The sequence below is a fragment of the Natrix helvetica genome (assembly GCF_964273705.1).
Source record: "Natrix helvetica genome assembly, chromosome: 1".
Taxonomy (NCBI): domain Eukaryota; kingdom Metazoa; phylum Chordata; class Lepidosauria; order Squamata; family Natricidae; genus Natrix; species Natrix helvetica.
In genome coordinates, this window is record NC_138548.1 from 375,338,149 (window position 1) to 375,363,287 (window position 25,139).

A 25,139-nucleotide genomic window follows, 5' to 3' on the forward strand; every position below is an offset into this window, starting at 1 on the left:
CACTCAATTGCTTAAGATGATCATGACTCCTACCTGGCCACCACCTGAATTACTCTACTCCCTTTATATGTTTCCTAGTCTCATAATATCAATCAATGACCAGAACCCCACTAGATCACAAACAAACATAGGGTCTTTAGAGGCAATTTTGCCCAAGGCAATCATCACATCACTTATTCTAGAGGAGAACAAAGGCCTTGGCAGAAATACCCACCATAGATAACAATTTGGCCCAAGTTGGAACATGAAGGCATGCTTTTGAGATGGGTAGACTTTCCTCCTTAGCCGTTCTAAACTCTAATGGGAACTTCTTTTTTCCCAAGCAGGTGATGGGCTGGAGAATGAGAATGACAAGCAGACAAGATTAATGCCACTGCAAACAACAAAGCATGAAGTAGAAGAAATATTTGACTACGAAGGGGATCTAATACGTCAAGAGAGAGGACACTCAGAAGATATGGGGGACAGTTCCCCCACTTCTCTGCCTATTGAAATCCATCGCTTCCTGACCCAACAAGGTCAGAAAGGGAAGAAAAAGGGAAAATCCAGCAAAAGGGAGGAAAATAAGTTTGATTTGCCTGAATATAGCAGATGTCAAACTAAAGGCATTATAAATTATGGAAAATGCATCAATAATTTCTTCTCTCTTACTTTACTTAAGAAACTCTATATGAAATACAAATCACATATGTTTATAAAAGTTGGTAAGGATTTCAATCTGAGCAGAGATATGAAACTCTGCATGAAGTCTGGAAAGAACTTCACTATCAACAGTATTTTTAATTATCAGAGGATCCACAAAAGGGAGAGAACATATAAATTCATGGAGTGCAGAAAAAGCTTTTGTCAGGATAGAATGCTTACTCATCATAAAAAGATCCACATGGGTGAAAGACCATATAAATGCCTAGAGTGTGGAAAGGGATTTACTCGGAAAGGACATCTTACTTGTCATGAAAGGATCCACACAGGAGAAAAACCTTATAAATGTACTGAGTGTGGAAAAGCCTTCAGAACAAAGGGTCATCTGATTCGTCATAACAGGATCCACACAGGGGAGAAAACATATACTTGCAGGGAGTGTGGAAAGCGATTCATTGAGAATAAAGATCTTATTACCCATCAAAGGATCCACACAGGGGAGAGTCTATATAAATGCTCTGTCTGTGGAAAGAGCTTTACTCAGAAAGGACAGCTTAATTCTCATCAATGGGTTCACACAGGGGAAAAACCTTATAAATGCCCAGAGTGTGGAAAGGGCTTCAGTACAAACTGTAATCTGGCTCGCCATCAAAAGATCCACACAGGGGAAAAACCATATAAATGCCTGGAGTGTGGAAAGAGCTTTTTTGACAATAAAGATCTTACTCGCCACCAAAGGATCCACACAGGAGATAAACCTTATAAATGCCTGGAATGTGGAAAGAGCTTTGCTCAGAAAGGACAACTTAATTCCCATGAAAGAATCCACACTGGTGAGAGACCATATAAATGTATGGAGTGTGGAAAGCAGTTCACTCAGAAAGGAAATCTTACTGACCATGAAAGAATCCACACAGGGGAGAAACCATATAAATGTATCGAATGTGAAAAAAGCTTTTCTAAGAAAGGGCAGCTTAATTCTCATAAAAGGATCCACACAGGTGAGAGGCCACATAAGTGCATGGAGTGTGGAAAGAGCTATTTCGATCAGAGAGACCTTACACGCCACCTAAGAACCCACACAGGGGATAACGCATATAAATGCCTAGAATGGGAAAAGACCTTGATTGTCAACAGAGACCTTATTTGCCAACAAAGTATTCACACAAGGGAGGAACCATATACATCAATTGAGTGTGAAAAAGACTTTAATGACTACAGCATCTTTACATCTCATAAAGGGATCCCTACAGGAAAAAATGGAATGTGGAACAAGCTTCATTGAAAATTGCGCACTTAATTCTCATAAAAAGAGTCATAGAGAAAAAAAATCATAAATCCTAGGAATGAGCTTCATTTGAAACAGTCAACTTACTCATCATCAAAGGAGCCAGACATGGGAGAAAAAATAGTAATGTATGCAATGTGCAAAGATATTTGGTTTGAATTAGAATATTACTTACCTTCCAAGTATCCCCACAGGGAAATACTCAAGTGCTCGCATGTGGTAAGAGCTGAAGATGGATCAGTGGCCTTACTAGTAATAGTATGATCATACTGGGGAGTTATCATGGAAATGTACAGGAGTATGGGTGTATCTGTAAAGTGCACCATTGTCTCACTCATACTTTTTGTATATGATTTGTGAGACATGGAGAACATATATATCTTTAAAAGCTGGTTACCTCAGTAGGGCTTGAGTGCTTGGTCTGTGATCAAATGAATCTAGAAAATGGTCATGATAATCAGTTGTGGAAGGTGGAACAACAGAAAAACTATAGCCGAAGGAGATGAAGAGATATATTTTCTCAATCTCAGTCAGAATAGAGCTGGAAGGGACATTATAGGTCTTTCTTCTAGTCCAACCCCCTGCTTAAGCAGAAGACCCTATACCATTTCAGATAAATCTGTCTAGTCTTTACTTAAAAACCTCCAGTGATGAAGCACCTACAACTTCTGAAGGCAAGCTATTCCTCTGGTTAATTGCCCTCACTGTTACAAAGATTCTCCTTAATTCCATGTTACAAAGATTCTCCTTAATTCTCTCCTTGATTAGTTTCCATCCATTGTTTCTTTTCTTGCCTTCTTTTCTCTAGGCTGGCCATACCCAATTCCTCCAACCATTCATATATTTTTGTCTCTAGGCCCTTAATCATCTTAGTTGCTCTTGGCACTTTATATTTTATTTCATTTTACTAACATTTTATTTTCCTTAAGGAGGGAGGTTTGTGCAGGACTTCAGGACTTCTGAGGGGATCTGCCTGGGGTTGAAATTTTAAAACAGGAAATTACTTCTATATCCCATTTAAACATTTCAAGCCATTCAAATGCATGTTTTTATAATCCAAGTGACCTTGTCCATACAATGATTCCCCCACTGATTTTACAGTTTTCCAAATTGTATAAATGAATTTGTTCCATGATTTATCAATGGCATCTGCCCTGGGCAATTAACAGTCCGCAAAAAGATTAAGGAATTCAGAAAACCGATGGCTTCTTTGATTTTCTTAATTTACCTAAAAAGAGCCTATACAACAGAAATTGCCTACATTTACAACATTTACAATGCATTTCAATCTGAAGAGTTGTGTTAATTTCCATTAAATATTTCAGACACAGGCAGGAACTGTAGATTATGTAAATTGTAGAAAGAACTTGATTATAAGCAGTACTCCTACTTGCAAGCAAATGCACAGAAATGAGAAACCATAGAAGTACTGTTAAATTCCAAGAGTAATGTTACTTACTGCTGAAAGACTGAACAACCAGGAGTCCTCTCAAAATCATGACTTCTATTCAAAGTGCAGGTGACAACTTTGGTGAAGAAGGCCTTTGAACAGCTTATTGTATTCTTACTTTGGCCATTCCTGGATCAGGAGGCTCTCTTTACAGTCACTTATGCCCAGATGAACTAATATAATGAGTTCTACATAGAGCTGCCCTTCAGCATCCGGAAGTATCAGCTGATACAAGATGATGATGTGGACAGTTATGCAGCATATGTTACACCTCTGATCCGTAAGGTGCATAAGTTACTGGTTTAATTCCAGATCCAATTCAAGGTGCTGCTTTTTACCTTTAAAGGCCTTCAGGGCATGAAGCTGGGTTACCTGAGGCACCCCTTCCTGAGTATATCTGCCTATCCTATCAGATCTTGCAGAAGATGTATGTTGCGGATCCTCTCTATTAAGGAGGTACATGTGGCAGGACCGAGGAGATGGGCTTTTGTACCCTGGCACCCATCCTTGATATCATTCTGGAATTCCCTCAAAACAATATGGCTATGTCAACAGATTGGGGAATCTCAAAAAACTGTTGAACCAGTGAGGTTGGTGTATTCCTTATAATATTGAATCCTTTTTCCTAGCCTTAAGGGGCATGGTGGCTCAGTGGCTAAGACACTGAGCTTGTCGATCAGAAAGGTTGGCAGTTTGGTGGTTCGAATCCCTAGTTCTGCGTAATGGAGTGAGCTCCCATTATTTGTCCCAGCTTATGCCAACCTAGCAGTTCAAAAGTATGTAAAAATGCAAGTAGGAAAATAGGGACCACTTTTGTGGGAAGGTAACAGTGTTCCATGCGCCTTTGGCATTTAGTCATGTGTCTTCGGACAGCGTTGGCTCTTCAGCTTTGAAACAGATGAGCACCACCCTCTAGAGTTGGGAATGACTAACACATGTGCGAGGGGAACCTTTACCTTTCCTAGTCTTAATATTGAATTTTTAAAAATTGTATAATGTTTGCTATTGTATCAGTGTCATGTTTTGGGAGATGGTCAACTATAATAAATATGAGGAATGAATGAATAATTAATTCAGACAGGAATGAAACCTTATAAATGCATGGAATGTACAGTAGAAAGAGCTTTCTTTGAAGAATTGCTACATTAAAGCCTCAAGGCATCTACAGGTGAAACTTGAAAAATTAGAATATTGTGCAAAAGTTCATTTATTTCAGTAATGCAACTTAAAAGGTGAAACTAATATATGAGATAGACTCATTACATGCAAAGCAAGATAGTTCAAGCCATGATTTGTCATAGTGATGATTATAGCTTACAGCTCATGAAAACCCCAAATCCACAGTCTCAGAAAATTAGAATATTGTGACAAGGTGCAATATTCTAGGCTCAAAATGTCCCACTCTAATCAGCTAATTAAGCCATAACACCTGCAAAGGGCTCCTGAGCCTTTAAATGCTCTCTCAGTCTGGTTCAGTAGGAATCACAATCATGGGAAAGACTGCTGACCTGACAGTTATGCAGAAAACCATCATTGACACCCTCCATAAGGAGGGAAAGCCTCAAAAGGTAATTGCAAAAGAAGTTGGATGTTCCCAAAGTGCTGTATCAAAGCACATTAATAGAAAGTTATGTGGAAGGGGAAAGTGTGGAAGAAAAAGGTGCACAAGCAGCAGGGATGACAGCAGCCTGGAGAGGATTGTCAGGAAAAGGCCATTCAAAAGTGTTGGGGACTTTCACAAGGAGTGGACTGAGGTTGGAGTCAGTGCATCAAGAGCCACCACACACGGGCGGATCCTGGACATGGGCTTCAAATGTCATATTCCTCTTGTCAAGCCGCTCCTCAACAACAAACAACGTCAGAAGCGCCTTCCCTGGGCTAAAGAAAAACAGACCTGGTCTGTTGCTCAGTGGTCCAAAGTCCTCTTTTCTGATGAGAGCAACTTTTGCATCTCATTTGGAAACCAAGGACCCAGAGTATGGAGGAAGAATGGAGGGGCACACACTGCAAGATGCTTGAAGTCCAGTGTGAAGTTTCCACAGTGTTGATTTGGGGAGCCATGTCATCTGCTGGTGTTGGTCCACTGTGCTTCATTAAGTCCAGGGTCAATGCAGCCATTATCAGGAGATTTTGGAGCACTTCATGCTTCCTTCCCCAGATGAGCTTTATGATGATGCTGACTTCATTTTCCAGCAGGACTTGTCACCTGCCCACAGTGCCAAAAGCACCAAAACCTGGTTCAATGACCGTGGGATTACTGTGCTTGATTGGCCAGTAAACTTGCCTGACCTGAACCCCATAGAGAATCTATGGGGCATTGACAAGAGAAAGATGAGAGACATGAGACGGAACAATGCAGAAGAGCTGAAGGCCGCTATTGAAACATCCTGGTCTTCCATAACACCTCAGCAGTGCTACAGGCTGATAGCTGACATGCCATGCCGCATTGAGGCAGTAATTGCTGCAAAAGGGACCCAAACCAAGTACTGAGTACATATGCATGCTCATATTTTTCAGAGGTCCGATATTGTTCTATGTACAATCCTTGTTTTATTGATTGCATGTAATATTCTAATTTTCTGAGATTGTGGATTTGGGATTTTCGTGAGCTGTAAGCCATAATCATCACAATTATGACAAATCATGGGCTTGAACTATCTAGCTTTGCATGTAATGAGTCTTATCTCATATATTAGTTTAACCTTTTAAGTTGCATTACTGAAATAAATGAACTTTTGCACGATATTCTAATTTTTTGAGTTTCACCTGTAGTTGCCCAATCAATAAAGTCAATTATAGTGGGAACTGGAAAATTGAATGCAGGAAAGATCAGTGCAGTAAAAGATGAAACAAACCAAACACTGGAAACTACTTATGGACTGTTTGCATAAAAACAATTAAAAATGAGTTTGTGATTTATTGTTTTGATGATTAGATAGATATATGGAAAGAAGAATGTCATGCTGTAACTTGGAGATAGTTACAATATAATTTTACTTACAACCTGTGAAGAATGTTTTTTATATACTTTTCTTTTTTCCTACTTCTATTTTCTTATCGCACTTTCAGCTTTTTCTGTTATTTCTCCCCCTTTTCCTTTCTAAATCAGTTTCTATTATTGTTTTTAAAACTTTTAATAAAAAGTATAAAAACACTTGATATTTTCAACTTTAGCAAATTGAAATGGACTGGACACTTTAAGGCAGAAGATCAGAAAGTTTATTACTCAGCATATGATAAAGAAAAAAACAACAGTTTTCATAGCCAAGAAGGGAATATTATCTCCCACCCCACGTTTGCCTTCTCAGCTTAGAGCCACCAAGTGCTGTCAACTTCCTATCAATTTCTAAGAGTAGCTGCTGATTAATGGGTTAGTTTTTTGTTGTTATTTATTTATATTGTGCTTTTATTATTATTACAAATAATTCAAGGAAGTGAATATATCCAAAATATCTTTCCCCTCCTATTTGCACAACAACCCTGTGAGGTGGGTTGGGCTGAGAGAGTAATTGGCTTTCATGGCTAAGGTGGGATTTGACTTCACAGTCTCCTGCTCTAATATTACTCTGTCCTGAAAGTGCTGTACTGTTTTTAATTAACACCTGGAAAATAGCTGGTTAGACTATTTAATTTTCTTTTGCAGTGCATCATTTCCTGGCAAGGGGCCAAGTCCTAAACTTAAATTAATTGTTGAGAATTTTCCCTTCCCCTCCATGGACTTAACAAAGCTTGCACTAATAAATGACTTTCTGTGTGCTCTCTACTGTTTACTAGTTGCATTTTTCTTCTTAAGAGTTAGCTACAGAAATCATGATTTCCCTTTATCTTCTGACCATAGTGAACATTTCTAGGGAGTGGGGGAAGGAGAGAAGGGCATCAAAGGAAAAGCCTTGTTCAGCATGGCAATTACTCCTCACCACTTCAGCTTGTCTTTGGGGGGAAATTAAGACATTGTAAGCATGGGACCTAATTAATTAACTCTTTGACCTGTCTCCATGTTTTCTTTTTTTTACTATTTGTTCCAGTTATCATGGCCAGCAATACCGAGTGCCACATTTCAGTCCATCACCTAGGAGGAAAATCCATTATTGAATTTTATTGTATTAAGAAATCTATACTCCCTTGAAAAAGGATCAACTCTTGAAGAATCAACTGGCCAGGCACTGCCAAGCAGAAAAGGTGAATAAAATGTCAAGATTTGCACAGACTAGGAGGAAAAAAACTAAACAAGTAAAAGGCAGATTGCACTCTGTAGAAAAAGGAAATAAACTCCATAAAATCACCATAGGAAAACAGTGAGATTAAGATAACAGGACAAAAAAAAAACCCTGGCCTAATAGATTCCTCAAAGCATTTACTTATTTAGTAATAAATGGATAAATTTACTGGCTGGCTCCTGTCCTGAGACTCCATTTCTCACATTTCCTTCCTCAAATCTCTCCCCCTCCCCCAAGTATCCCAGAACCACATCTGCATTTCCAAGAGAATTTGGGGAAGAAAGACAAGCCCCAGGAAGGTCGGGAAGGGGGAAGGATGATTAAGTTGTGCAGATCAATGGGGTAGGACAATTCATTACATTGGTGATGGACAAAGGATGCTACGGGAGCCAGTGGGTAGGCTGTTAACAGTAGAAGATCCCACCCCACCTATCCCCATCCTAGTGTGCCAGTGGTGTGTTCCAGCCTCCTAAACGCATTCCCAATTCTTGGACAGCACACCCTTGGAGTGCCCCCTCGTTCAATACTTTTATATTTCAACATAAATAATTGCCCACTCCCTTGCAAAACAGGTCTACATAAATGTCTATAACAGAATAACAGAGTTGGAAGGGATCTTGGAGGTCTTCTAGTCCAACCCACTGCACAGGCAGGAGACTGTCCAGTCTCTTCTTGACAACCTCCAGTGATGGAGTACTACAACCTCTGAAGGCACGCTGATCCACTGATTTATTGTTGTCACTGCCGGGAAATTTCTCCCTAGTAACAGGTTGATTCTCTTCTTGAGAAGAGAAAAACTTTAATTCTTATCCCCCGCCTCCCGAAAAATACCACCCCCAAGCATGAGTTTGACGGCACAACGGAAAAGAGCATGCGCAGAAAACGCTAGACAGTAATGCCTACAGTACATAGCAGAAACGATGCTTTCGCTCTTACTGGGGGAGGGGGCAGCTCTCTTGCCAAGGGGAGGAAACAGCGATCGCGTACAGCGTCTTGCCTCTCTAGGAAGGAAGGCTCTGTGATCCAGGCTCTGAGGCCGGGACGGCTAGGATATTTTGGCGGGAACGATATGCGGCTTCCCTGCTGAGGCGCAGAAACTCTGAGGGAGCGGAGCCCGCATCCCCTTCCCCCCGAACCCGGGATAGGAGCGATCGGTGGCGGAGGGTCTGCCGTGACTGAAAGATGCCTTTCGGCGACGCTGAAGCCGGAGACCAAATGGAAGGCCGGGGATCTCCGGGAGCGGGGAGCGGCGGAGAGGAGACCGGCGAGGAAAGCGGCAGCCCGAGGGGCCTTCCCGAGGAGCCCCGGGCGCTTTGCAGCCGCCTGCACCGGCTGTGCCGGGGGTGGCTGCGGCCCGAGCGGAGCAGCAAAGCCGAGATGCTGGACCTGGTGGTGCTGGAGCAGCTGCTGGCCCTGCTGCCCCCGGAGCTGGCGGGCTGGCTGAGGGAATGCGGGGCGGAGACCTGCGCCCAGGCGGTGGCCCTGGTTGAAGGCTGCCTTCTCGGCCCCGCAGCCGCCCCGGAGCCTAGAAAGGGGAGGCAGGTGAGAAGAGTCAACCGTGAGGGATGCATGGGACGCTGATGTGTTTAGCAGCCTTTGTAAGAAATTCAGAAAAAAGACGTCTGTATTTCTTGGAACTCTTTAATACTTTGAGAAAGTACTTGTTCTTGAGGCAAATGCTTCGTTTTCCTTTTAGAGAAAAATCCATGGGAGAAAGGAGAAATTCAGCCTCAGGACTGTAAGGATGTCCAACAAGTTGAGGGAGGAGGCTAGAATCCTTTCTTTGCCCTTTAATGCATGAATGAATTGAAGAGTTGTTCCTTTTCAGCCTATATTCTTCAAACTACTCGTTCTCATTAATGACATAGAAAATCTTATTTTAAAGTTTAACTTGACTGCTTCTCTTCTTTATAAATATCACTGAAAGCATATATCTAGAGAACATATGTTGGTATATTTATGTTTGGTTGGAAATATTCGGAAGAGGCCTTCATCTTGCAATTGGATAGACAATGGCTAAAATGATGATGATCATGATGGTATAATGTAATGATCTGTGGGAATGCTTAAGAAGCCAGACTGAAAAACATTATGTAAAGTGTTTCTCAATCCCCAACAAGAGACTGTCTCCCTCACAAAACCATCTCAGTGTTCATCCCAATGTCTGTCCCTGAATTGCCAGGTTGGTAGTCTTTTTACTGCAAGAGGCATAAGGAACCAAAAGAAAAGGAAGATTCAATTCCTTCACACTCAAAAGACAAAGCTTTCTAAATATAAAGGAAAAGATTCCTGGAGGAAGAGATAGAACAGGCATAGGTACATCCACAAAAGAGGAAAGGCCACAGCTATCATGAGAAGGGAAGAAGATAAGCAACTCCTGATCAGAATGAAAAGAGGAAATAAACAGAGCTAATGACACATTTCACAAAAATGGCAGACATTTATTCAGAAATAGCAGCTACCTTCAAATCAGAATCTCTGAATTCTCTCACTTCGACTTGTGTTGGGGAATTCCAAAGGTAAGACAAGTGAAGTAACATAAATACAGTCCTTTGAATGTGAATTATAAATTAGGCTTCTTTTTCAGATGCAGGAGCCACTCACCAGAGAGATCTTGGCAGATTTCTGGGAAAGAGGAAATCGATGTACTCCTCCTCAGGGACTGCTTTTCAGGAATCGATGTAATCCTTCTCAGGGACTGCTTTTCAGGAGGATCCAACTTGGGACACTACAGCAGGTAATTGTAGGTTTCTTCTGAGAGCAGCAGTACAACTCTTCTTCATGAGCTGTTTCTACAGTACAGTCAAACTCTGAGTCTATTTATATTCGAACACACTATCTTGCTCAGAATGAACCTCATTCATTGAACTTCCAAGGTCATTTTGAAGATAGAAATAAGAGACAATAACAGCTTGACAGTCTATTAGGTAATGTAATTTGTTTTGTAATTTGATTAATATTTTGTAATACTTCACAGAAGAATGGGGAGACAAGTTAAAAATAATAATCCCATGAGTTGAAACTATTGGAATAGCCTAATAATTGCTACAGAAATATTGTGTCTTTAGAACAGATTTTCCATGAAAAATCCTCAAACTCAACACTAAATGACTGCATCAGTAGCAATAGCATTTAGACTTATATACTGCTTCACAGTGCTTTACAGCCGTCTCTAAGTGGTTTACGGAGTCAGCATATTGGCCCAACAATCTGGGTCCTCATTTTACCAACCTTGGAAGGATAGAAAGCTGAGTCAACCTTGAGCCGGTGAGATTCAAGCTGCCAAATTGCAGTCAGCTGGCAGTCAGCAGAAGTATGCTCATTTTGTTTGTGTAATAAGAGAGAAAATGCACAAACCCTTTCTGGGATTGTCTATTAATGAACATTCTCGTTCTAGGGCTCTGATCCCTTTGAGGAAGTCACCGTGGACTTCACAGAAGAAGAGTGGGCGCTGCTGGATTCAGGCCAGAGAGATTTGTGCAAAGAAATCTCACTGGAGGCTTTTAGGAATATGTCTGCCCTGGGTAAGGTCCCACTTTGCTCTGGATTCCATTAATTGGGGAAAGTTATTTCTGTCATAAGTAAACAGGGAAGATCATGTACTCAAATTGCTTAAGGCGATCTTTTCTGCTTAAGGCCTTGTTAGAAATGCTCACCATAGCTTTGGGAAATACCTCAGATTGTCCAGTCAACAGTAAAGTCTTAATGGGGTTTCCAGCTGAAAAAATCCCTTGGATATCATCAGAATTTCCTAAACAATTTGCACCCAACATTTCCAAGCTGGATTCATGGCTGATGGCATATCTGTAAAGCAGATGGGCATACTTTTTACAGCAGAAGACCCCCTCAACAGCTGGTGTTTATTTCGACATAATTTTATTAAAGATGATCTTATACAAATAAATTACTTACACAAAATGAATTTAAAAACACACTAAAAAGAAAAGAAATATTTACAGAACAGAAATACCCCTGTATGTGTGTGCATGTATATGGAATTTCCCCCTTCATCTACAGCATGTATGTTCAATGTTAGCTCATCACTCTCTTTTATAATACAATCAAAATACTCTTCATTCCATACATCACCCAATATTCTATAAACTCATGTCTAAATCTACTGATCTTACTAATTAGCAAAGAAATAGTGAAAAAGAAAGTTAATGATATAAGTAGCTACTAATATAGTCCCTATTTCCATTTAGTCTGCCTTCCACATCCCTCTTTTAACAAAAGAAATTTTAAAAAATGATTTTTTTTGCAAAAAAGGAATTTAAAACTATTAAACCAGAGATGGGTTCCTACCAGTTCGGCCCAGTCGGTTGAACCAGTAGTGATAGGGCGGCGTGGGTCGCTTGAACTGGCAGCGACCCAGGCTTGCCATGTCCCTGAACTGGTTCTCCGGTCAGTGGTGCCATCCTGTTTTTAAGTTCTGCGCATGCGCAGCACAACTTTAATTGAACTGTGCATGCACATGCAGCACGCATCCAGCGCGCGTGCAAAGCACGCACATAAGCAAACCAGCAGTACAGCCGGCCAGAACCCACCCCTGTATTAAATATTACCAAATCCCTACATAATGTCTTTTTCAACATTCTATTAAGCATTTCTACAAGAAACTATCCATTCCAAACAATTCAACATCAGCAGAAATAACTCATTATTTTTCCAATAATCAGAAAAAGCAATTTTCCTCCCAACCATTCTTCAATCACATATTTGTTTGTACTATCCTTTTCCTTTCTCTTCAAATTCTTACCGTATTTTAAATCCACTTGCAATTTTCCTGAAATGACTCCAAAAATCCCTTACATTTCAATTTAAAACGGCATTTTGCCTCCCAACCATTCTTTAATCACATATTTGTTTCTACTTTGCTTTGCTTTTCCTTTCTCTTCAAATTCTTAACATATTTCAAATCCACTTATAATTTACCTGAAATGACTCCAAAAATCTCTTACATTTCAATTTAAAACGGTATCATCCAACTGCAGTTATATTCCAGTGAACCCTTGTCTGTAGTCTCCAGAGGGATTTGTTGGTTTTCGTTAGTAAACTCTGTTTTCAGGAAAGATCAAAAACTTAAAATAAGTAAAAGTCGAACATTCCTTTAAATTAGCCATCTTTTGCTTTGGTAATAAACCTTCAAGGTTTAGCTTTACAGTTAATTCATAAACAATAGATTTTCCGCAAACAGGGTGTTCTTTCTAATTAACTTCATAAATTTTAAATCAGTATCAAAAGCATTTAGAAGCTTTCCAGAAAAAACTCTAAAATAACTGATTGCCTGTATGTTACAATAGTTTACAAAAAATAATTTAGAAAGCTGCAAAGCTATGATATTCTTCTAAAATGGACTGAAGATAATGCCATCCAGCAATTGATAAGGCTGTCTTTATGGTTCAGCGCATGCTGCAACCCAGGACTTTTAGCTGGTCACAAGCAGCTGTAGAAATGAAAAGTTTTGCTGTTTGCTTACAAAAATCAGATGTATAAAGTATATGTGGACAATCTCCACTTCTTTCTTCTAGAAAAAAAAAAAGCTATCCAAACCTGACATCCACCGGCCAAATCCTCTACAGAAAAATGGGGGTTTTGGTTCTCCTCACCACACAAGATGTTATCTCCCCCTCCCTAACAGCTCTAAATTTCAACAGGGATTTCTATTTTTTTTCTTCCAAGCAGATGATGAAATTGAGAATGAGACTCAGGAAAGGTTAATGCCACTGCAAACAACAAGCTATGAAGTAGAAATGATGTTTGACCATCAAGCATATTCAAAAAGACAAGAGAAAAGCCACTCAGAAGGTAGAGGACAGGAATCCTCCACACTTCATCATTCTTTTTCTGTTACTTTACCTGAGGAACCTCAGATGAAATACAAGCCACATAAGATCGTAATGTTGGGGAAGGATTCCACACTGAACAGAGAGACTAAAATATATAGAAAATGTGAATATGAAAGGAACCAAACAGCAGAAAAGTCATATAGTTGCGAGGAATATGGAAAGGGCTTTGCTTTAAGAGAAAAGCTTAACTTTCATAAAAAGATTCACACAGATGAGAAACTATATAAATGCATACAGCGTAGAAAGAGCTGTTTCAGGAGTATTCTTCATTTACATGGGAGGATCCGTCGAAGGGAGAAAAAACATAGCTGCAGGGAGTGTGGAAAGCGATTCTTTGAGAACACAGCTCTTATCATCCATCAAAGGACTCACACAGGGGAGAGACCATATAAATGCCTGGAATGTGGAAAGGGCTTTATTTCAAATGGAAATCTTAATACTCATAAAAGAATCCACACAGGGGAGAGACCGTTTAAGTGCATGGAGTGTGGAAAGCAGTTTATTCGGAAAGCATATCTTACTGATCATGAAATGGTTCACACAGGAGTGAAGCCATATATATGTACAGAGTGTGGAAAGAGCTTCCGTTTCAAGCGTAATCTTAAGCGCCATGAGAGGATCCATAAAGGGGAGAAACAACATAGCTGCATAGAGTGTGGAAAATGTTTCACTGAGAAAAGTTATCTTTCTCAACATGAAAGTGTTCACACACAAGTAAAACCATATAAATGCACAAAATGTGGAAAGAATTACCGTTTCAGGTGCAATCTTAATCGCCATGTGATGATCCATAGAAGGGAGAAACAACATAGTTGCATGGAGTGTGGAAAAGGATTCTATGAGAGGACAGACCTTACTATCCATCAAACGATCCACACAAGGAAGAAACTGTATAGTTGTGAGGAATGTGGAAAGTCCTTTGTTTTAATAGAAGAACTTAATTTTCATAAAAGGAGTCACACAGGTGAGGAAGTAAATAATTGCATAGAGAATGAAAGTAGTTTCAATTTCAGGAATAATCTTGATAACCATGAGAGGATCCACATAAGGGAGAAAAAACATAGCTGCAAGGAGTGTGGAAAGAGATTCTTTGAGAACACAGGTCTTACCATTCATCAAAGGACTCACACAGGGGAGAGACCATATAAATGCCTGGAATGTGGAAAGGGCTTTATTTCAAAAGGAAATCTTAATTTTCATAAAAGAATCCACACAGGGGAGAGACCGTTTAAGTGCATGGAGTGTGGAAAGCAGTTTATTCGGAAAGCATATCTTACTGATCATGAAATGGTTCACACAGGAGTGAAATCATATAAATGTACAGAGTGCGGAAATAACTTTCGTTTCAAGCGTAATCTTAAGCGCCATGAGAAGATCCATAGAGGGGAGAAACAATATAGCTGTCTGGTGTGTGGAAAATGTTTCACTCAGAAAATACATCTTACTGTTCATGAAAGAGTTCACACAGGAGTGAAACCATATAAATGCACCGTGTGGAAAGAACTACCGTTTTAGGTGCAATCTTAATTGCCATGAGATGATCCATAGAAGGGAAAAACAACATAGTTGCATGGAGTGTGGAAAAGGATTCTATGAGAGGACAGACCTTACTATCCATCAAACGATCCACACAAGGAAGAAACTATAGTTGTGAGGAATGTGGAAAGTCCTTTGTTTTAATTGGAGAACTTAATTTTCATAAAAGGAGTCACACATGTAAGGAAGTAAATAATTGCATAGAGAGTGAAAGGAGTTTCAGTCTTGATAAACCTGAGGATCCACAGGAATGAAACAATATAAATGCACAGTGTGGGTAATCTTAATAGTCATGAGAGGATCCACAGAGGGGAGAAACAACATAACTGAATGGTGTGTGGAAAAGGATATGAGAGGAGAGACATTACTATGCATCAAAGGATACGCACAGGAGAGCTCCTATCAATGTTCTGTGTATACAGCAAGCTTCCATTTAAAAAGTTCTCTTAGATCCTGTGAGAGGATGCACAGACTCCTACAGGGAGTCTGGAAAAGGATTATGTGAGAGTAGAGACTTTACTATATCCATTAAAGGATCCATAGAGCAGAAAGACGGTATAAATGAAGAGTATGGAAAGGGCTTCAATACAGACTTTCATGTGGCTCAACACAAAAGACCCACACAGGGAATAAACTGGAACATGGAAAGAGCTTTACTTAGGTGTCAACTTTGTAATGGATCGGGCGTGTCGCAGCCATTTTCTCTTTCTCAGCTTTTCACACTTAGGGAAGAGAGCTTTGGAATGTCAGACCAGACATCAACAACTTACCATCTTATGGGAACCAAGGTTGTCCTAACAGGTGCTGGCCAGAGACTGGAAGAGGTTTCCAAGGAGATGCCAGAACACCTAATTGGACAATGTGACCTGTGACAAGGAGGGAGGGAGCTGTGTAATCTTTAATTACTGAAAGTGTGGGAAATAGCCAGAGCTGGTTTGTTTTTCAACTGTGCCAAAATGATGAATTCAATAAACCAGTTCTTTGAGAAAGCTAAACATGTCTCAAGACTTGAGTTGCTGGATTGGTTGGGTTCATTATTTGGAACCTTGATACCAAGGAGGACAATATAAGTCTCTTTAAAGAATCCATACAATTAGTCCTTTGCTTTCAAGTGTTTATTTAGTGAATGTTCAATGTTACAGTGAAATAAATGAAATAAAATGAAAAACGTGACTTAGACCAGTTCTCATACTTATGACTGTTGCAGCATCCCTATGATCATGTGATTAAAATTTGGGCACTTGCCAATACATGTATTTATGATGGTTGTGCTCTGGGATCAGGTGATCTCCATTTGTAAACTTCAAACAGTTGATGGGAGGGTCCCTTAACTATATGATTCACTTCAAAACTGCAGTGATTTGCTTAACAACTGGCATAAATGTTTGCAGACTGGATGTGACGGACTTAGTGGTCTTGTTTAGCAAGGGAAATGTTGGGCTGAATTGTGGTAAGTTGAGAACTACCTGTATTGCTGTCCTTCCTGATGAAATATCGAAAGAATTGATCCCATTAAAAGATTTTGTTGGCTGAAGGGAGATGTTTGTTCTCCATGAACAAATTATGTTCCTCTGCAGAAATGTCAAACCTTTACATCTAAGCATTTAGCCATGGAGTCTGAACCAGGGTAAGGTATGTTTCCATTTTTCTGTGCTCTATGTACTGATTGGCAAGTAAATCACATTATTGCATTTGATTTTATTGTTATGCAAAAATATTCCAATGCCACAATTTATATTCAGATGACATTAATTGCCCAAACATGTAAATTGTTTCTACCGCACTTGTTTTAATCCAGATAATTATTAAATATTTGGAGATGTTAAAATGAAAGCTTTTGGAGGACAAATAGTTGAACATATCAGCATTAGCAATTTTAAAAATGTCTTGGCCTTGACATATAACACTATGCAGAGGACTAGCTCAACATTTGGAGTAGTCTTGTAGCATTCATACTTTTTAATTTTTACTAAAATTTGCACTGTTTTTTGTCTGTCGATAGCAGAGATTCGTCTGGTCTCACCATAAATATTCTTTCAAGTATAATTATAAAACGAGAGTAGTTGGTTCTGGCATGCAAATACACAGTAAATTATAAGACATTCATAAGTTTGCTGCATTTTGTTGTAAGTCAGTTTTAAACATCCTTATTTATAAATGACACCTCAAAGAGCCATAAGCTGCTTTTGGGTAAAATCTTTTCTCCGAAAATATAATATTGCAAAATAAGCTGTAGATCATTTATTGGTAGAGCATATGCAGTCTGTATATACATTACTGAACACTTTCTGGAATTTTCATGAAGGCTTAGTTGCGTGAGTTAGAATAGTTATCTCCTCAAGTATGGAGAGAATATTTTCAAGAAACTTTACTTGCCATTATTATTACATTTGTATTCCTTATACTTTGACGTCTCATACAATGTATTCATGTCTGATTAGTTAGAAAAGCAGTTGGATTTACTTTCCTTTGTGGTGCATCTCATAGTTTCTACACCAAATTCACAAGTACCCTGCCTTGGCCTAGTGTTTGTAGCTAACTGCTTACACCTCCCTTCCAGGTTAAGTTGCAATATGACAACAAACTAAAAAGGGGACAAAAAGACCAAAACCATCTCACCAGCAATCAGCACCCAGATCAGCATAGATTTACCCCAATATTGTTTACAATTTTGTGAACAATATCCCAATCAAGGAACTCCAAAAAATAAGCAGCCCCTATCAAAGAACCTTCCAGACAGTTCCCAGCATACTGACAAGGGAAAGCCACTAGACTAGAATATAAGCTGAGAGCAAACTCTTATTTCTTAACTAGTACTAACGATGTTACCAAGGTTCGGTAATGAAACACCTGCAAGATGACCAAGTTTGGAGAGAAGGAAAGGCCGCTCTGTTAAGGCAACTTTTTTTGTGGTCCTAAGGGACCCGAGCGTGCGCATAAGACTTGACCAAAACATCCCTGGAATGCAGAGTAAAAGGCTTTGGAGTGCACTGGGTGCTCTGTTCCAGGCTCTGGGAAGCCAGGGGATCCTGTAGAGAAGTGTTTCCCAACCTTGGCAACTTGATGCTCTCTGGACTTCAACTCCTGGCTGAGGAATTCTGGGAGTTGAAGTCCGGACAGCATCAAGTTGCCAAGGTTGGGAAACTGCTGTAGGGGGAGCGACTTGCAGCTGCTTTTCTCAGCCTCAAAAGCGCTGAACGAGCGGATCCTCCCTTCTCCCTCCTCGGAAAGGGGCGGGGGGGGGTCGGCGGTGAAGGGTCCCTTTTGACTGGAGGAGTTCCCCCCCCCCCCCCGTTCGGCCTGCGCTGAAGCCGGAGACCGAATGGAGGCCCGGGGGTCTCCGGGGGCGGGAGCAACAGCGGCCCTTCAGGAGGGGAGCGGCTGCGGCGGGGAGTCCGGTGAGGAAAGCGGCGGCCCGAGCGGCCTCCCCGAGGAGCCCCGCAGCTCCGAGGCCGAGCGCTGGCGCTTCCGCAGCTGCGGCTCCCGGGAGGCCGAGGGGCCCCGGGCGCTTTGCAGCCGCCTGCACCGGCTGTGCCGGGGGTGGCTGCGGCCCGAGCGGAGCAGCAAAGCCGAAATGCTGGACCTGGTGGTGCTGGAGCAGCTGCTGGCTCTGCTGCCCCCGGAGCTGGCGGGCTGGCTGAGGGAGTGCGGGGCGGAGAGCTGCGCCCAGGCGGTGGCCCTGGCCGAAGGCTGCCTCCTCGGCCGCGCTGCCGCCCTGAAGCCCGGAAAGGGGCGACAGGTGAGAAGAGTTCACCGTTGGATGCTGATGTATATGGCAGACTGTAAGAAATAGAGACATTCAGAAGAAAGATGTCTGCCTTTCTTGAACTCTTAATACTTTGAGAATTTACTTGTTCTTGAGGCATTTTCTCTTGGAGAAAAATCCATGGGAGGAATGAGAAATTCAGCCTTAGGGCTGTAAGGAAATCCAAGAGTTTGAGGGAGGAGGCTAGAATCTTTTCTTCCCCCTGCCTTTCTTTCCTTTAATGCATGCATGCATGAATGAATGAATGATTTGTTCCATTTCAGCCGGTATTCCTCAAAACTACTCATTCTCATTATACGACATAGCAAATCTTAAAGGCTTGTTTGCTTGGTTGTCTTGTTTATAAACAGTCACTGGGAATATACATCTAGAGAACATATGTTTGTATGGTGTAAGAATCTGTGTGAATGATAATGGGTGAAAAGCAGACTGGATAATCATTGTGTAAAAGGTATCTCAGTTCCCATAAGGAGGCTGAATGTGCATCTTCCTGACAAAACCATCTTCAGTATTCATCCCAGGGTCTGTACCTCAATTGCCAGGCTGATGGCCTCCCCACTGAAAGAGGCATAGGGAAGCCAAACCAAATAGAAGGGAAGATTGATTCCTCCCCATTCAAGTTACCGGTTGTTAAATCTAAAGGAAAAAGATTCCTGGAGGAAGAGACAGAACAGGCATAGGTACATTTGCAAAGGTGGAAAGGCCACAGCTATCAAGAAGGGGAAAAGATAAGTCCTGATCACAAGGAAAAGAAGAAATAGTGGCAATGAAGATTTTCATAAAAATGGCAGACTATTTACTCCAAAATAGCATCTACCCACAAATCAGATTCACTGGCTTGTCTTTGGTTGGGTTGAGGAATTCCAAAGGGTAAGGCAAGAGAAGTAACATGATTACAGTCCTTTCACTGTGGATAATAAACTACACTTCTCTTTCAGATGCAGGAACTGTTCACAGGAGAGATCTCAGCAGAGCTACAGGAAAGAGGAAATCGATGCAGTCCTTCTCAAGAGTTGCTTTTCAGGAGGATCCAACTTGGGGCAATACAGCAGGTAACTGTGATTTCTATGAGAGCAGCAGAGTTTAAGCTCCCCCTTTTGATGAGTTGCTTCTGCAGTGTAGCCAGATGCTGAGTCTATGTGTAGTTGAACAGTGTCCTCCCCACCCCCAATGTGCCTCATCCATTCAGCTTTCAAGATAATTTTGGAGATACAAACAAGAGAAAATTCACAGCCTGAGAGGCTTTGCATTGGTAATATAATTCGTTCAATACATCTCAATACTTCACAGAGGATTGGGGAAGCCAATTTAAAAAAATATTTGCATGAATTGAAACTTTTGGAATTGCATAACTGCTTCAGAAATATTGTGCCTTTAGGACAGGTATTTCCATGAAAAAGCCTCAAAGTCAACACTAAATGACTGCATCAGTAAGAATGTTCTTCAAGTGCCTTCAGATTTCAAGGGTTATTTTTAACATTTTGAAATAAGGAAGAGAATAAATTCCTACTGTAGTTGTGTCCTGTTTTGTAAAGAATGCAGAATTTGCTCCTGAAGTCAAGTGAGCCAGTGGCTTCTGTTTCCCAAATCCTTGCTGACTTATTGCAACCCAGCATGAGGCTCTCCAAGGAGTCCTGTTGCCATTCAAAAACATATTTAGTGCACATAAAGCGCCAGTTATTAGGGAGATGGGAGCTGGAGCAGTTTCTTTCTTGTAAGACTGCTCATTATGTTTCTTGCAAAGCTGTTTTGTGCACTAAGAGAAAAAAATGCATGTCTTTTATGGGATTGTCTATTAAAGAACATTCTCATTCTAGGGCTCTAAACCCTTTGAGGAGATCACTGTGGATTTCACAGAAGAGGAGTGGGACTTGCTGGATTCTGGCCAGAGGGCCTTATGTAGAGAAGTCACGTTGGATGCTTTTAGGAATATGTCTGCCCTGGGTAAGGCCCGACTGTGCTCTAGGTTCCATTAATTGGGGAATGTTTTTCCAGTGAGAGGTAAACAGGGAAGATACTTGCAGTCAGGTTACTTACAGTTATTGTCTCTCCTTAAGATCCTGTTAGAAATGCTCATGATAAATTTGAGAAATGCCCCAGATTGTCCAATCAACAGCAAAGTCTAAATGTGATTCCCAGCTGAAAAATATTTTGGATATCATCAGAATTTCCTAGCTAATAATTTTCACCCAACATTTCTGAGCTAAAATTCATAGCTGATGCTATACCTGGAATGCAGATGGGTATGTTTTCCAGAGGAGAAGCCCCCTCCTTAATAGCTGGGTTTTTTCACATAATTTTATTAATTTTATCCTCAAGAGATAAAACACATGTACAAATGCAATGCAAAATATATGAAAAGGAAAGAAATTGAGAAAATTGAGAAACACTGCCATATTGGTCTGTGTATGTATATGTTTATGAAAGAAATTTCCACTTTCATCTCCCACATGTATGTTCAACATTAATGACTCATCGCTGTCTTTTAAAATACAACCAAAATACCTCTTCATTCCATGTCACCCAATATTCTATAAACTATAAAGACTACTTTACGGTTCAGAGCATGATGGAACCCACAACGTTTATCTGATTGCAAGTGGTTGCAGAAATGACAGGTTTTGCTGACTGTTTAAAATAATCGGATATGTAAAGTACATACGGACAATCTCCAGTTCTCTTTTCTAGAAAAAAAATCAGCAGTCTAAGTCTGACATCCACCTACCAATTTCAGCAAAATCCTCTACAGAAAAATGGGGGTGTTGGTTCTCCTCACCCTACAAGGTTATCTCCCTTCCCTCACAGTTTCTAAATTTTATTTTTTCCATGCAGGTGACCCAATGGAGAAGAAGAAGAAGAGGTTAATGCTGCTGCAAACATTAAACTATGAAGTAGAAGTGATATTTGGCCATCAAGAGAATCCAAAAACACAAGAAAGAAGCCACTCAGAAGGTGGAGAGGAAAAGATCTCCACATCACATTCCTTTTCTCTTACTTTACCTAAGAACCTTTTTAGGAAACACAAGCCACATACCATTGTAAAATTGGGGAAGGTTTCCAGTCTAAAAAGAAAGACTAAAATATGCACCAAGTATGGAAATAACTTTAGTGGTAAGACTAGTCTTAATGGCCATCAAAGGAGCCACACAGGGGAGAGAATTTATAAATGCCTGGATTATGGAAAGAGCTTTTTTGACAATAAAGTCCTTACTCATCGGCAATGGATTCATACAGGGGATAAACCGTATAAATGCTTGGAGTGTGGAAAGAGCTTCCATTTCAGGAGTAGTATTAATCGCCATGAGAAGATCCATAGAGGGGAGAAAAAACTTAGTTGCAAGGAGTGTGGAAAGATATTTTTTGACAATAAATCTCTTACTATCCATCAAAGGATCCACCTTGGGGAGAGACCATATAGATGCCTGGAGTGTGGAAAGAACTTTTTTGACAACAGGGTCCTTACTCGTCACCAATGGATCCACACAGGGAATAAGCCATATAAATGCTTTCAGTGTGGAAAGAGTTTTATTCAGAAAGGACAACTTAATTCTCATAAAAGGGTGCACACGGGAGAGAGACCATATAAATGCACAGTGTGTGGAAAGAGCTTCCGTTTGAAAAGTTATCTTAACCACCATGAGAGAATCCACAGAGGGGAGAAAAAACATGTCTGCAGCGAGTGTGGAAGGAGATTCTTAGAAAAAAGAATTCTTACTATCCATCAAAGGATCCACACAGGAGAGAGACCTTATAAATGCATGGATTGTGGAAAGAGCTTTATTTTGAAAGGAAAGCTTAATTCTCATAAAAGAATTCATACTGGGGAAAGGCCATTTAAATGCTTGGAGTGTGGCAAGAGCTTTTTTGACAACAAGGTACTTACTCATCATCAAAGGATTCATACAGGGGATAAACCATATAAATGTCTAGTTTGTGGAAAGTGCTTTATTGAGAAAGGAAAACTTAATTATCATAATAGAATCCACACAGGGGAGAAACCCTATAAATGCATAGTGTGTGGAAAGCAATTTACTCAGAAAGAAAATCTTACTAATCATGAAAGAATCCATACAGGAGAAAAACCATATAAATGCACAGAGTGTGGAAAAAACTTCCATAGCAAGCCTAGTCTTAATAGCCATCAAAGGAGCCACATGGCTGTGAAACCATATAGTTGTGAGGAATGTAGAAAGGCCTTTTGTTTAATAGGAAAACGTAATTATCATAAAAGGATTCACACAGGAGAGAAACCTTATGAATGCACAGAGTGTGGAAAGAGCTTTACTCAGAAACAACTACTTAATACTCATCAAAGGCTCCACTCAGGAGAGAGACTGTATAAATGCACAGAGTGTGGAAAGAGCTTCAGTACAAAAGCTCATCTGGCTCGACACTTAAAAATTCACACAGGGGATAAACCATATAAATGCCTGGAGTGTGGAAAGAGCTTTATTCAGAAAGGACAGCTTAATTCTCATAAAAGATTCCACACAGGGGAGAGACCCTATAAATGTACGGAGTGTGGAAAGAGCTTTTTTGAGAATAAAGTGCTTACTTGTCACCAAAAGATCCACACAGGGAATAAACCATTTAAATGCACGGAGTGTGGAAAGAGCTTCATTCAGAAAGGACAACTTAGTTCTCATAAAAGAATTCACTCGGGGGAGAAACCTTATAAATGCCTGGAATGTGGAAACAGCTTTGTTCAGAAAGGACAGCTTAATTCTCATAAAAGAATCCACACAGGGGAGAAACCATATAAATGCACAGAGTGTGGAAAGAGCTTTTGTTTCAAAAGTTCTCTTAATTGCCATAAGAGGATCCACGCAGGAGAGAAACAACATTGCTGTGGGAAGTGTGGAAAGAGATTCATTGAGAAGGGAGCCCTTACTATCCATCAGAGGATCCACGTTGAATAGATGCCTGGTGTGGAAACAGCTACTCACAAAGGACAACTTAATTCTCCTAAAAGAATCTATACTATGGAGAGACCATACACAATAGTTCTTTTCTTAACCGTTGACTAAGTTACAATTTAAAAAATGGAATACTGCAAAATGAAAAAAGTAACTTAGATCAGTTTTCCCATTTATGACCTTTTCAGCATCCCCATGATCACATGATCAAAATTCAGGCACTTGGCAACTAGCATGCATTCATGATGGTTGCAACATGCCGATGTTAATGTGACCTCCATTTGCAAACTTCCAACAGTCAATGACATCAGATTTGCTTAACGAGTATACATTCACTTAAGAACTGCGTTGATTTGCTTAACAACTGTAACATAAAAAGTTGTAAACTAGGGCACAACTCAACTATCTTAGCAAGGGAAATGTTGGGCTGAATTGTGATTGTTAAGTTTAGAACTATTTGTACTACTGTCTTTCCTTTTGAAATATGAAAAGACAAGATTCCATTAACTGGTTTTATTGGTGGAGAGGGGAGTTATTCCTCATCAGCAAATTTTATTCTTTGTGGTACTGATGAATTTCATTCTTTTCCTGATATGCCAAGCCTATCCATCTCAATGTTTAGCCACTTAGAAAGCAGAACTTCTAGCTATTGCAAGTGTGACTTTCAACCAGAGTAAGGAAAGTCTTCATTTTAGTGCTATATGTACTGATTGGTGAGTAAATCACACTATTGCATTTGATTTATTTATTATGCAGCAATATTATGTCCCAAACTATTTTCAACTATTTTTGCTCAAACAGGCAAGTGGTGTTTCTCCTATACTTGTTTTAATCCCAATAATTATGAAGTATCTGCAAATGTTAAATTGCAAATTTACACATGGCAAATACCCAAACATAATGGCACTCATACTTTAAAGAATGTTGCCTGACATATAACACTATATGCAGCAGGTTAGGCAGTAGGTTGCAATGGAGTAGTGGCATTCAGTTTTAAATTTATACTAAATTCCAGGCAAGGAATTTGTATTGTGGATAACAGGGATTCCTCTGGTCTCAGCACAAGAAATTAAACTACCAAAGGAAATGGTTTTTTAGACATAACTTATAAAACACAGGGGGTAGTTGGTTGTGGCATGCAATTACACAGAATAAATGATAACCAATAAAGACATTCAAAATTTCGCTGCATTTGTTGTAAATCTAAGTTTTAAAGTCTTTTTTAATTAATTTATTTATTTTTCAGAATTTATAGACCGCCCCCTCTCCCCGAAGGGACTCGGGGCGGTGTACAGGTGTCTCATTAAAACGAATACAAAAGACGAATATCCTATATCCTTAAAAACGAATTAAACCTCATACAACTGTACAAAAAAGTAAAAATTAAAAACAACTAAAAGCATACCCCTAGAAAATTTAAAAAATGCAGGCTTGAGGAACTAAAATTGGGAATTAGGAATTAGGCCAGGCCGGCT

At 40.1% G+C, this 25,139-nt stretch overlaps 1 protein-coding gene across 9 annotated transcripts in view; it reads left to right on the forward strand.

Annotated features, from left to right (window-relative positions):
- LOC309383756 (zinc finger protein 24-like) overlaps positions 1-24,857 on the forward strand; it is a 29,851-nt gene extending 4,994 nt beyond the window's left edge. For 2 of the 9 annotated variants that reach the window (XM_081936603.1, XM_081936601.1), the window contains exon 4: positions 324-3,165. In XM_081936603.1, coding sequence (XP_081792729.1) covers positions 324-1,927 — 1,604 coding nt within the window. In that variant the 3' untranslated portion in view covers positions 1,928-3,165. Of the gene's footprint in view, positions 1-323; positions 3,166-8,579; positions 9,140-10,184; positions 10,335-10,994; positions 11,122-13,279; positions 16,156-18,142; positions 18,722-19,686; positions 19,801-20,565; positions 20,693-21,580 lie in introns of those variants that run through there. The other 7 variants (XM_081936604.1, XM_081936599.1, XM_081936600.1 and 4 more) reach the window with 7 other exon arrangements.
- Positions 24,858-25,139: the final 282 nt, after the last annotated feature.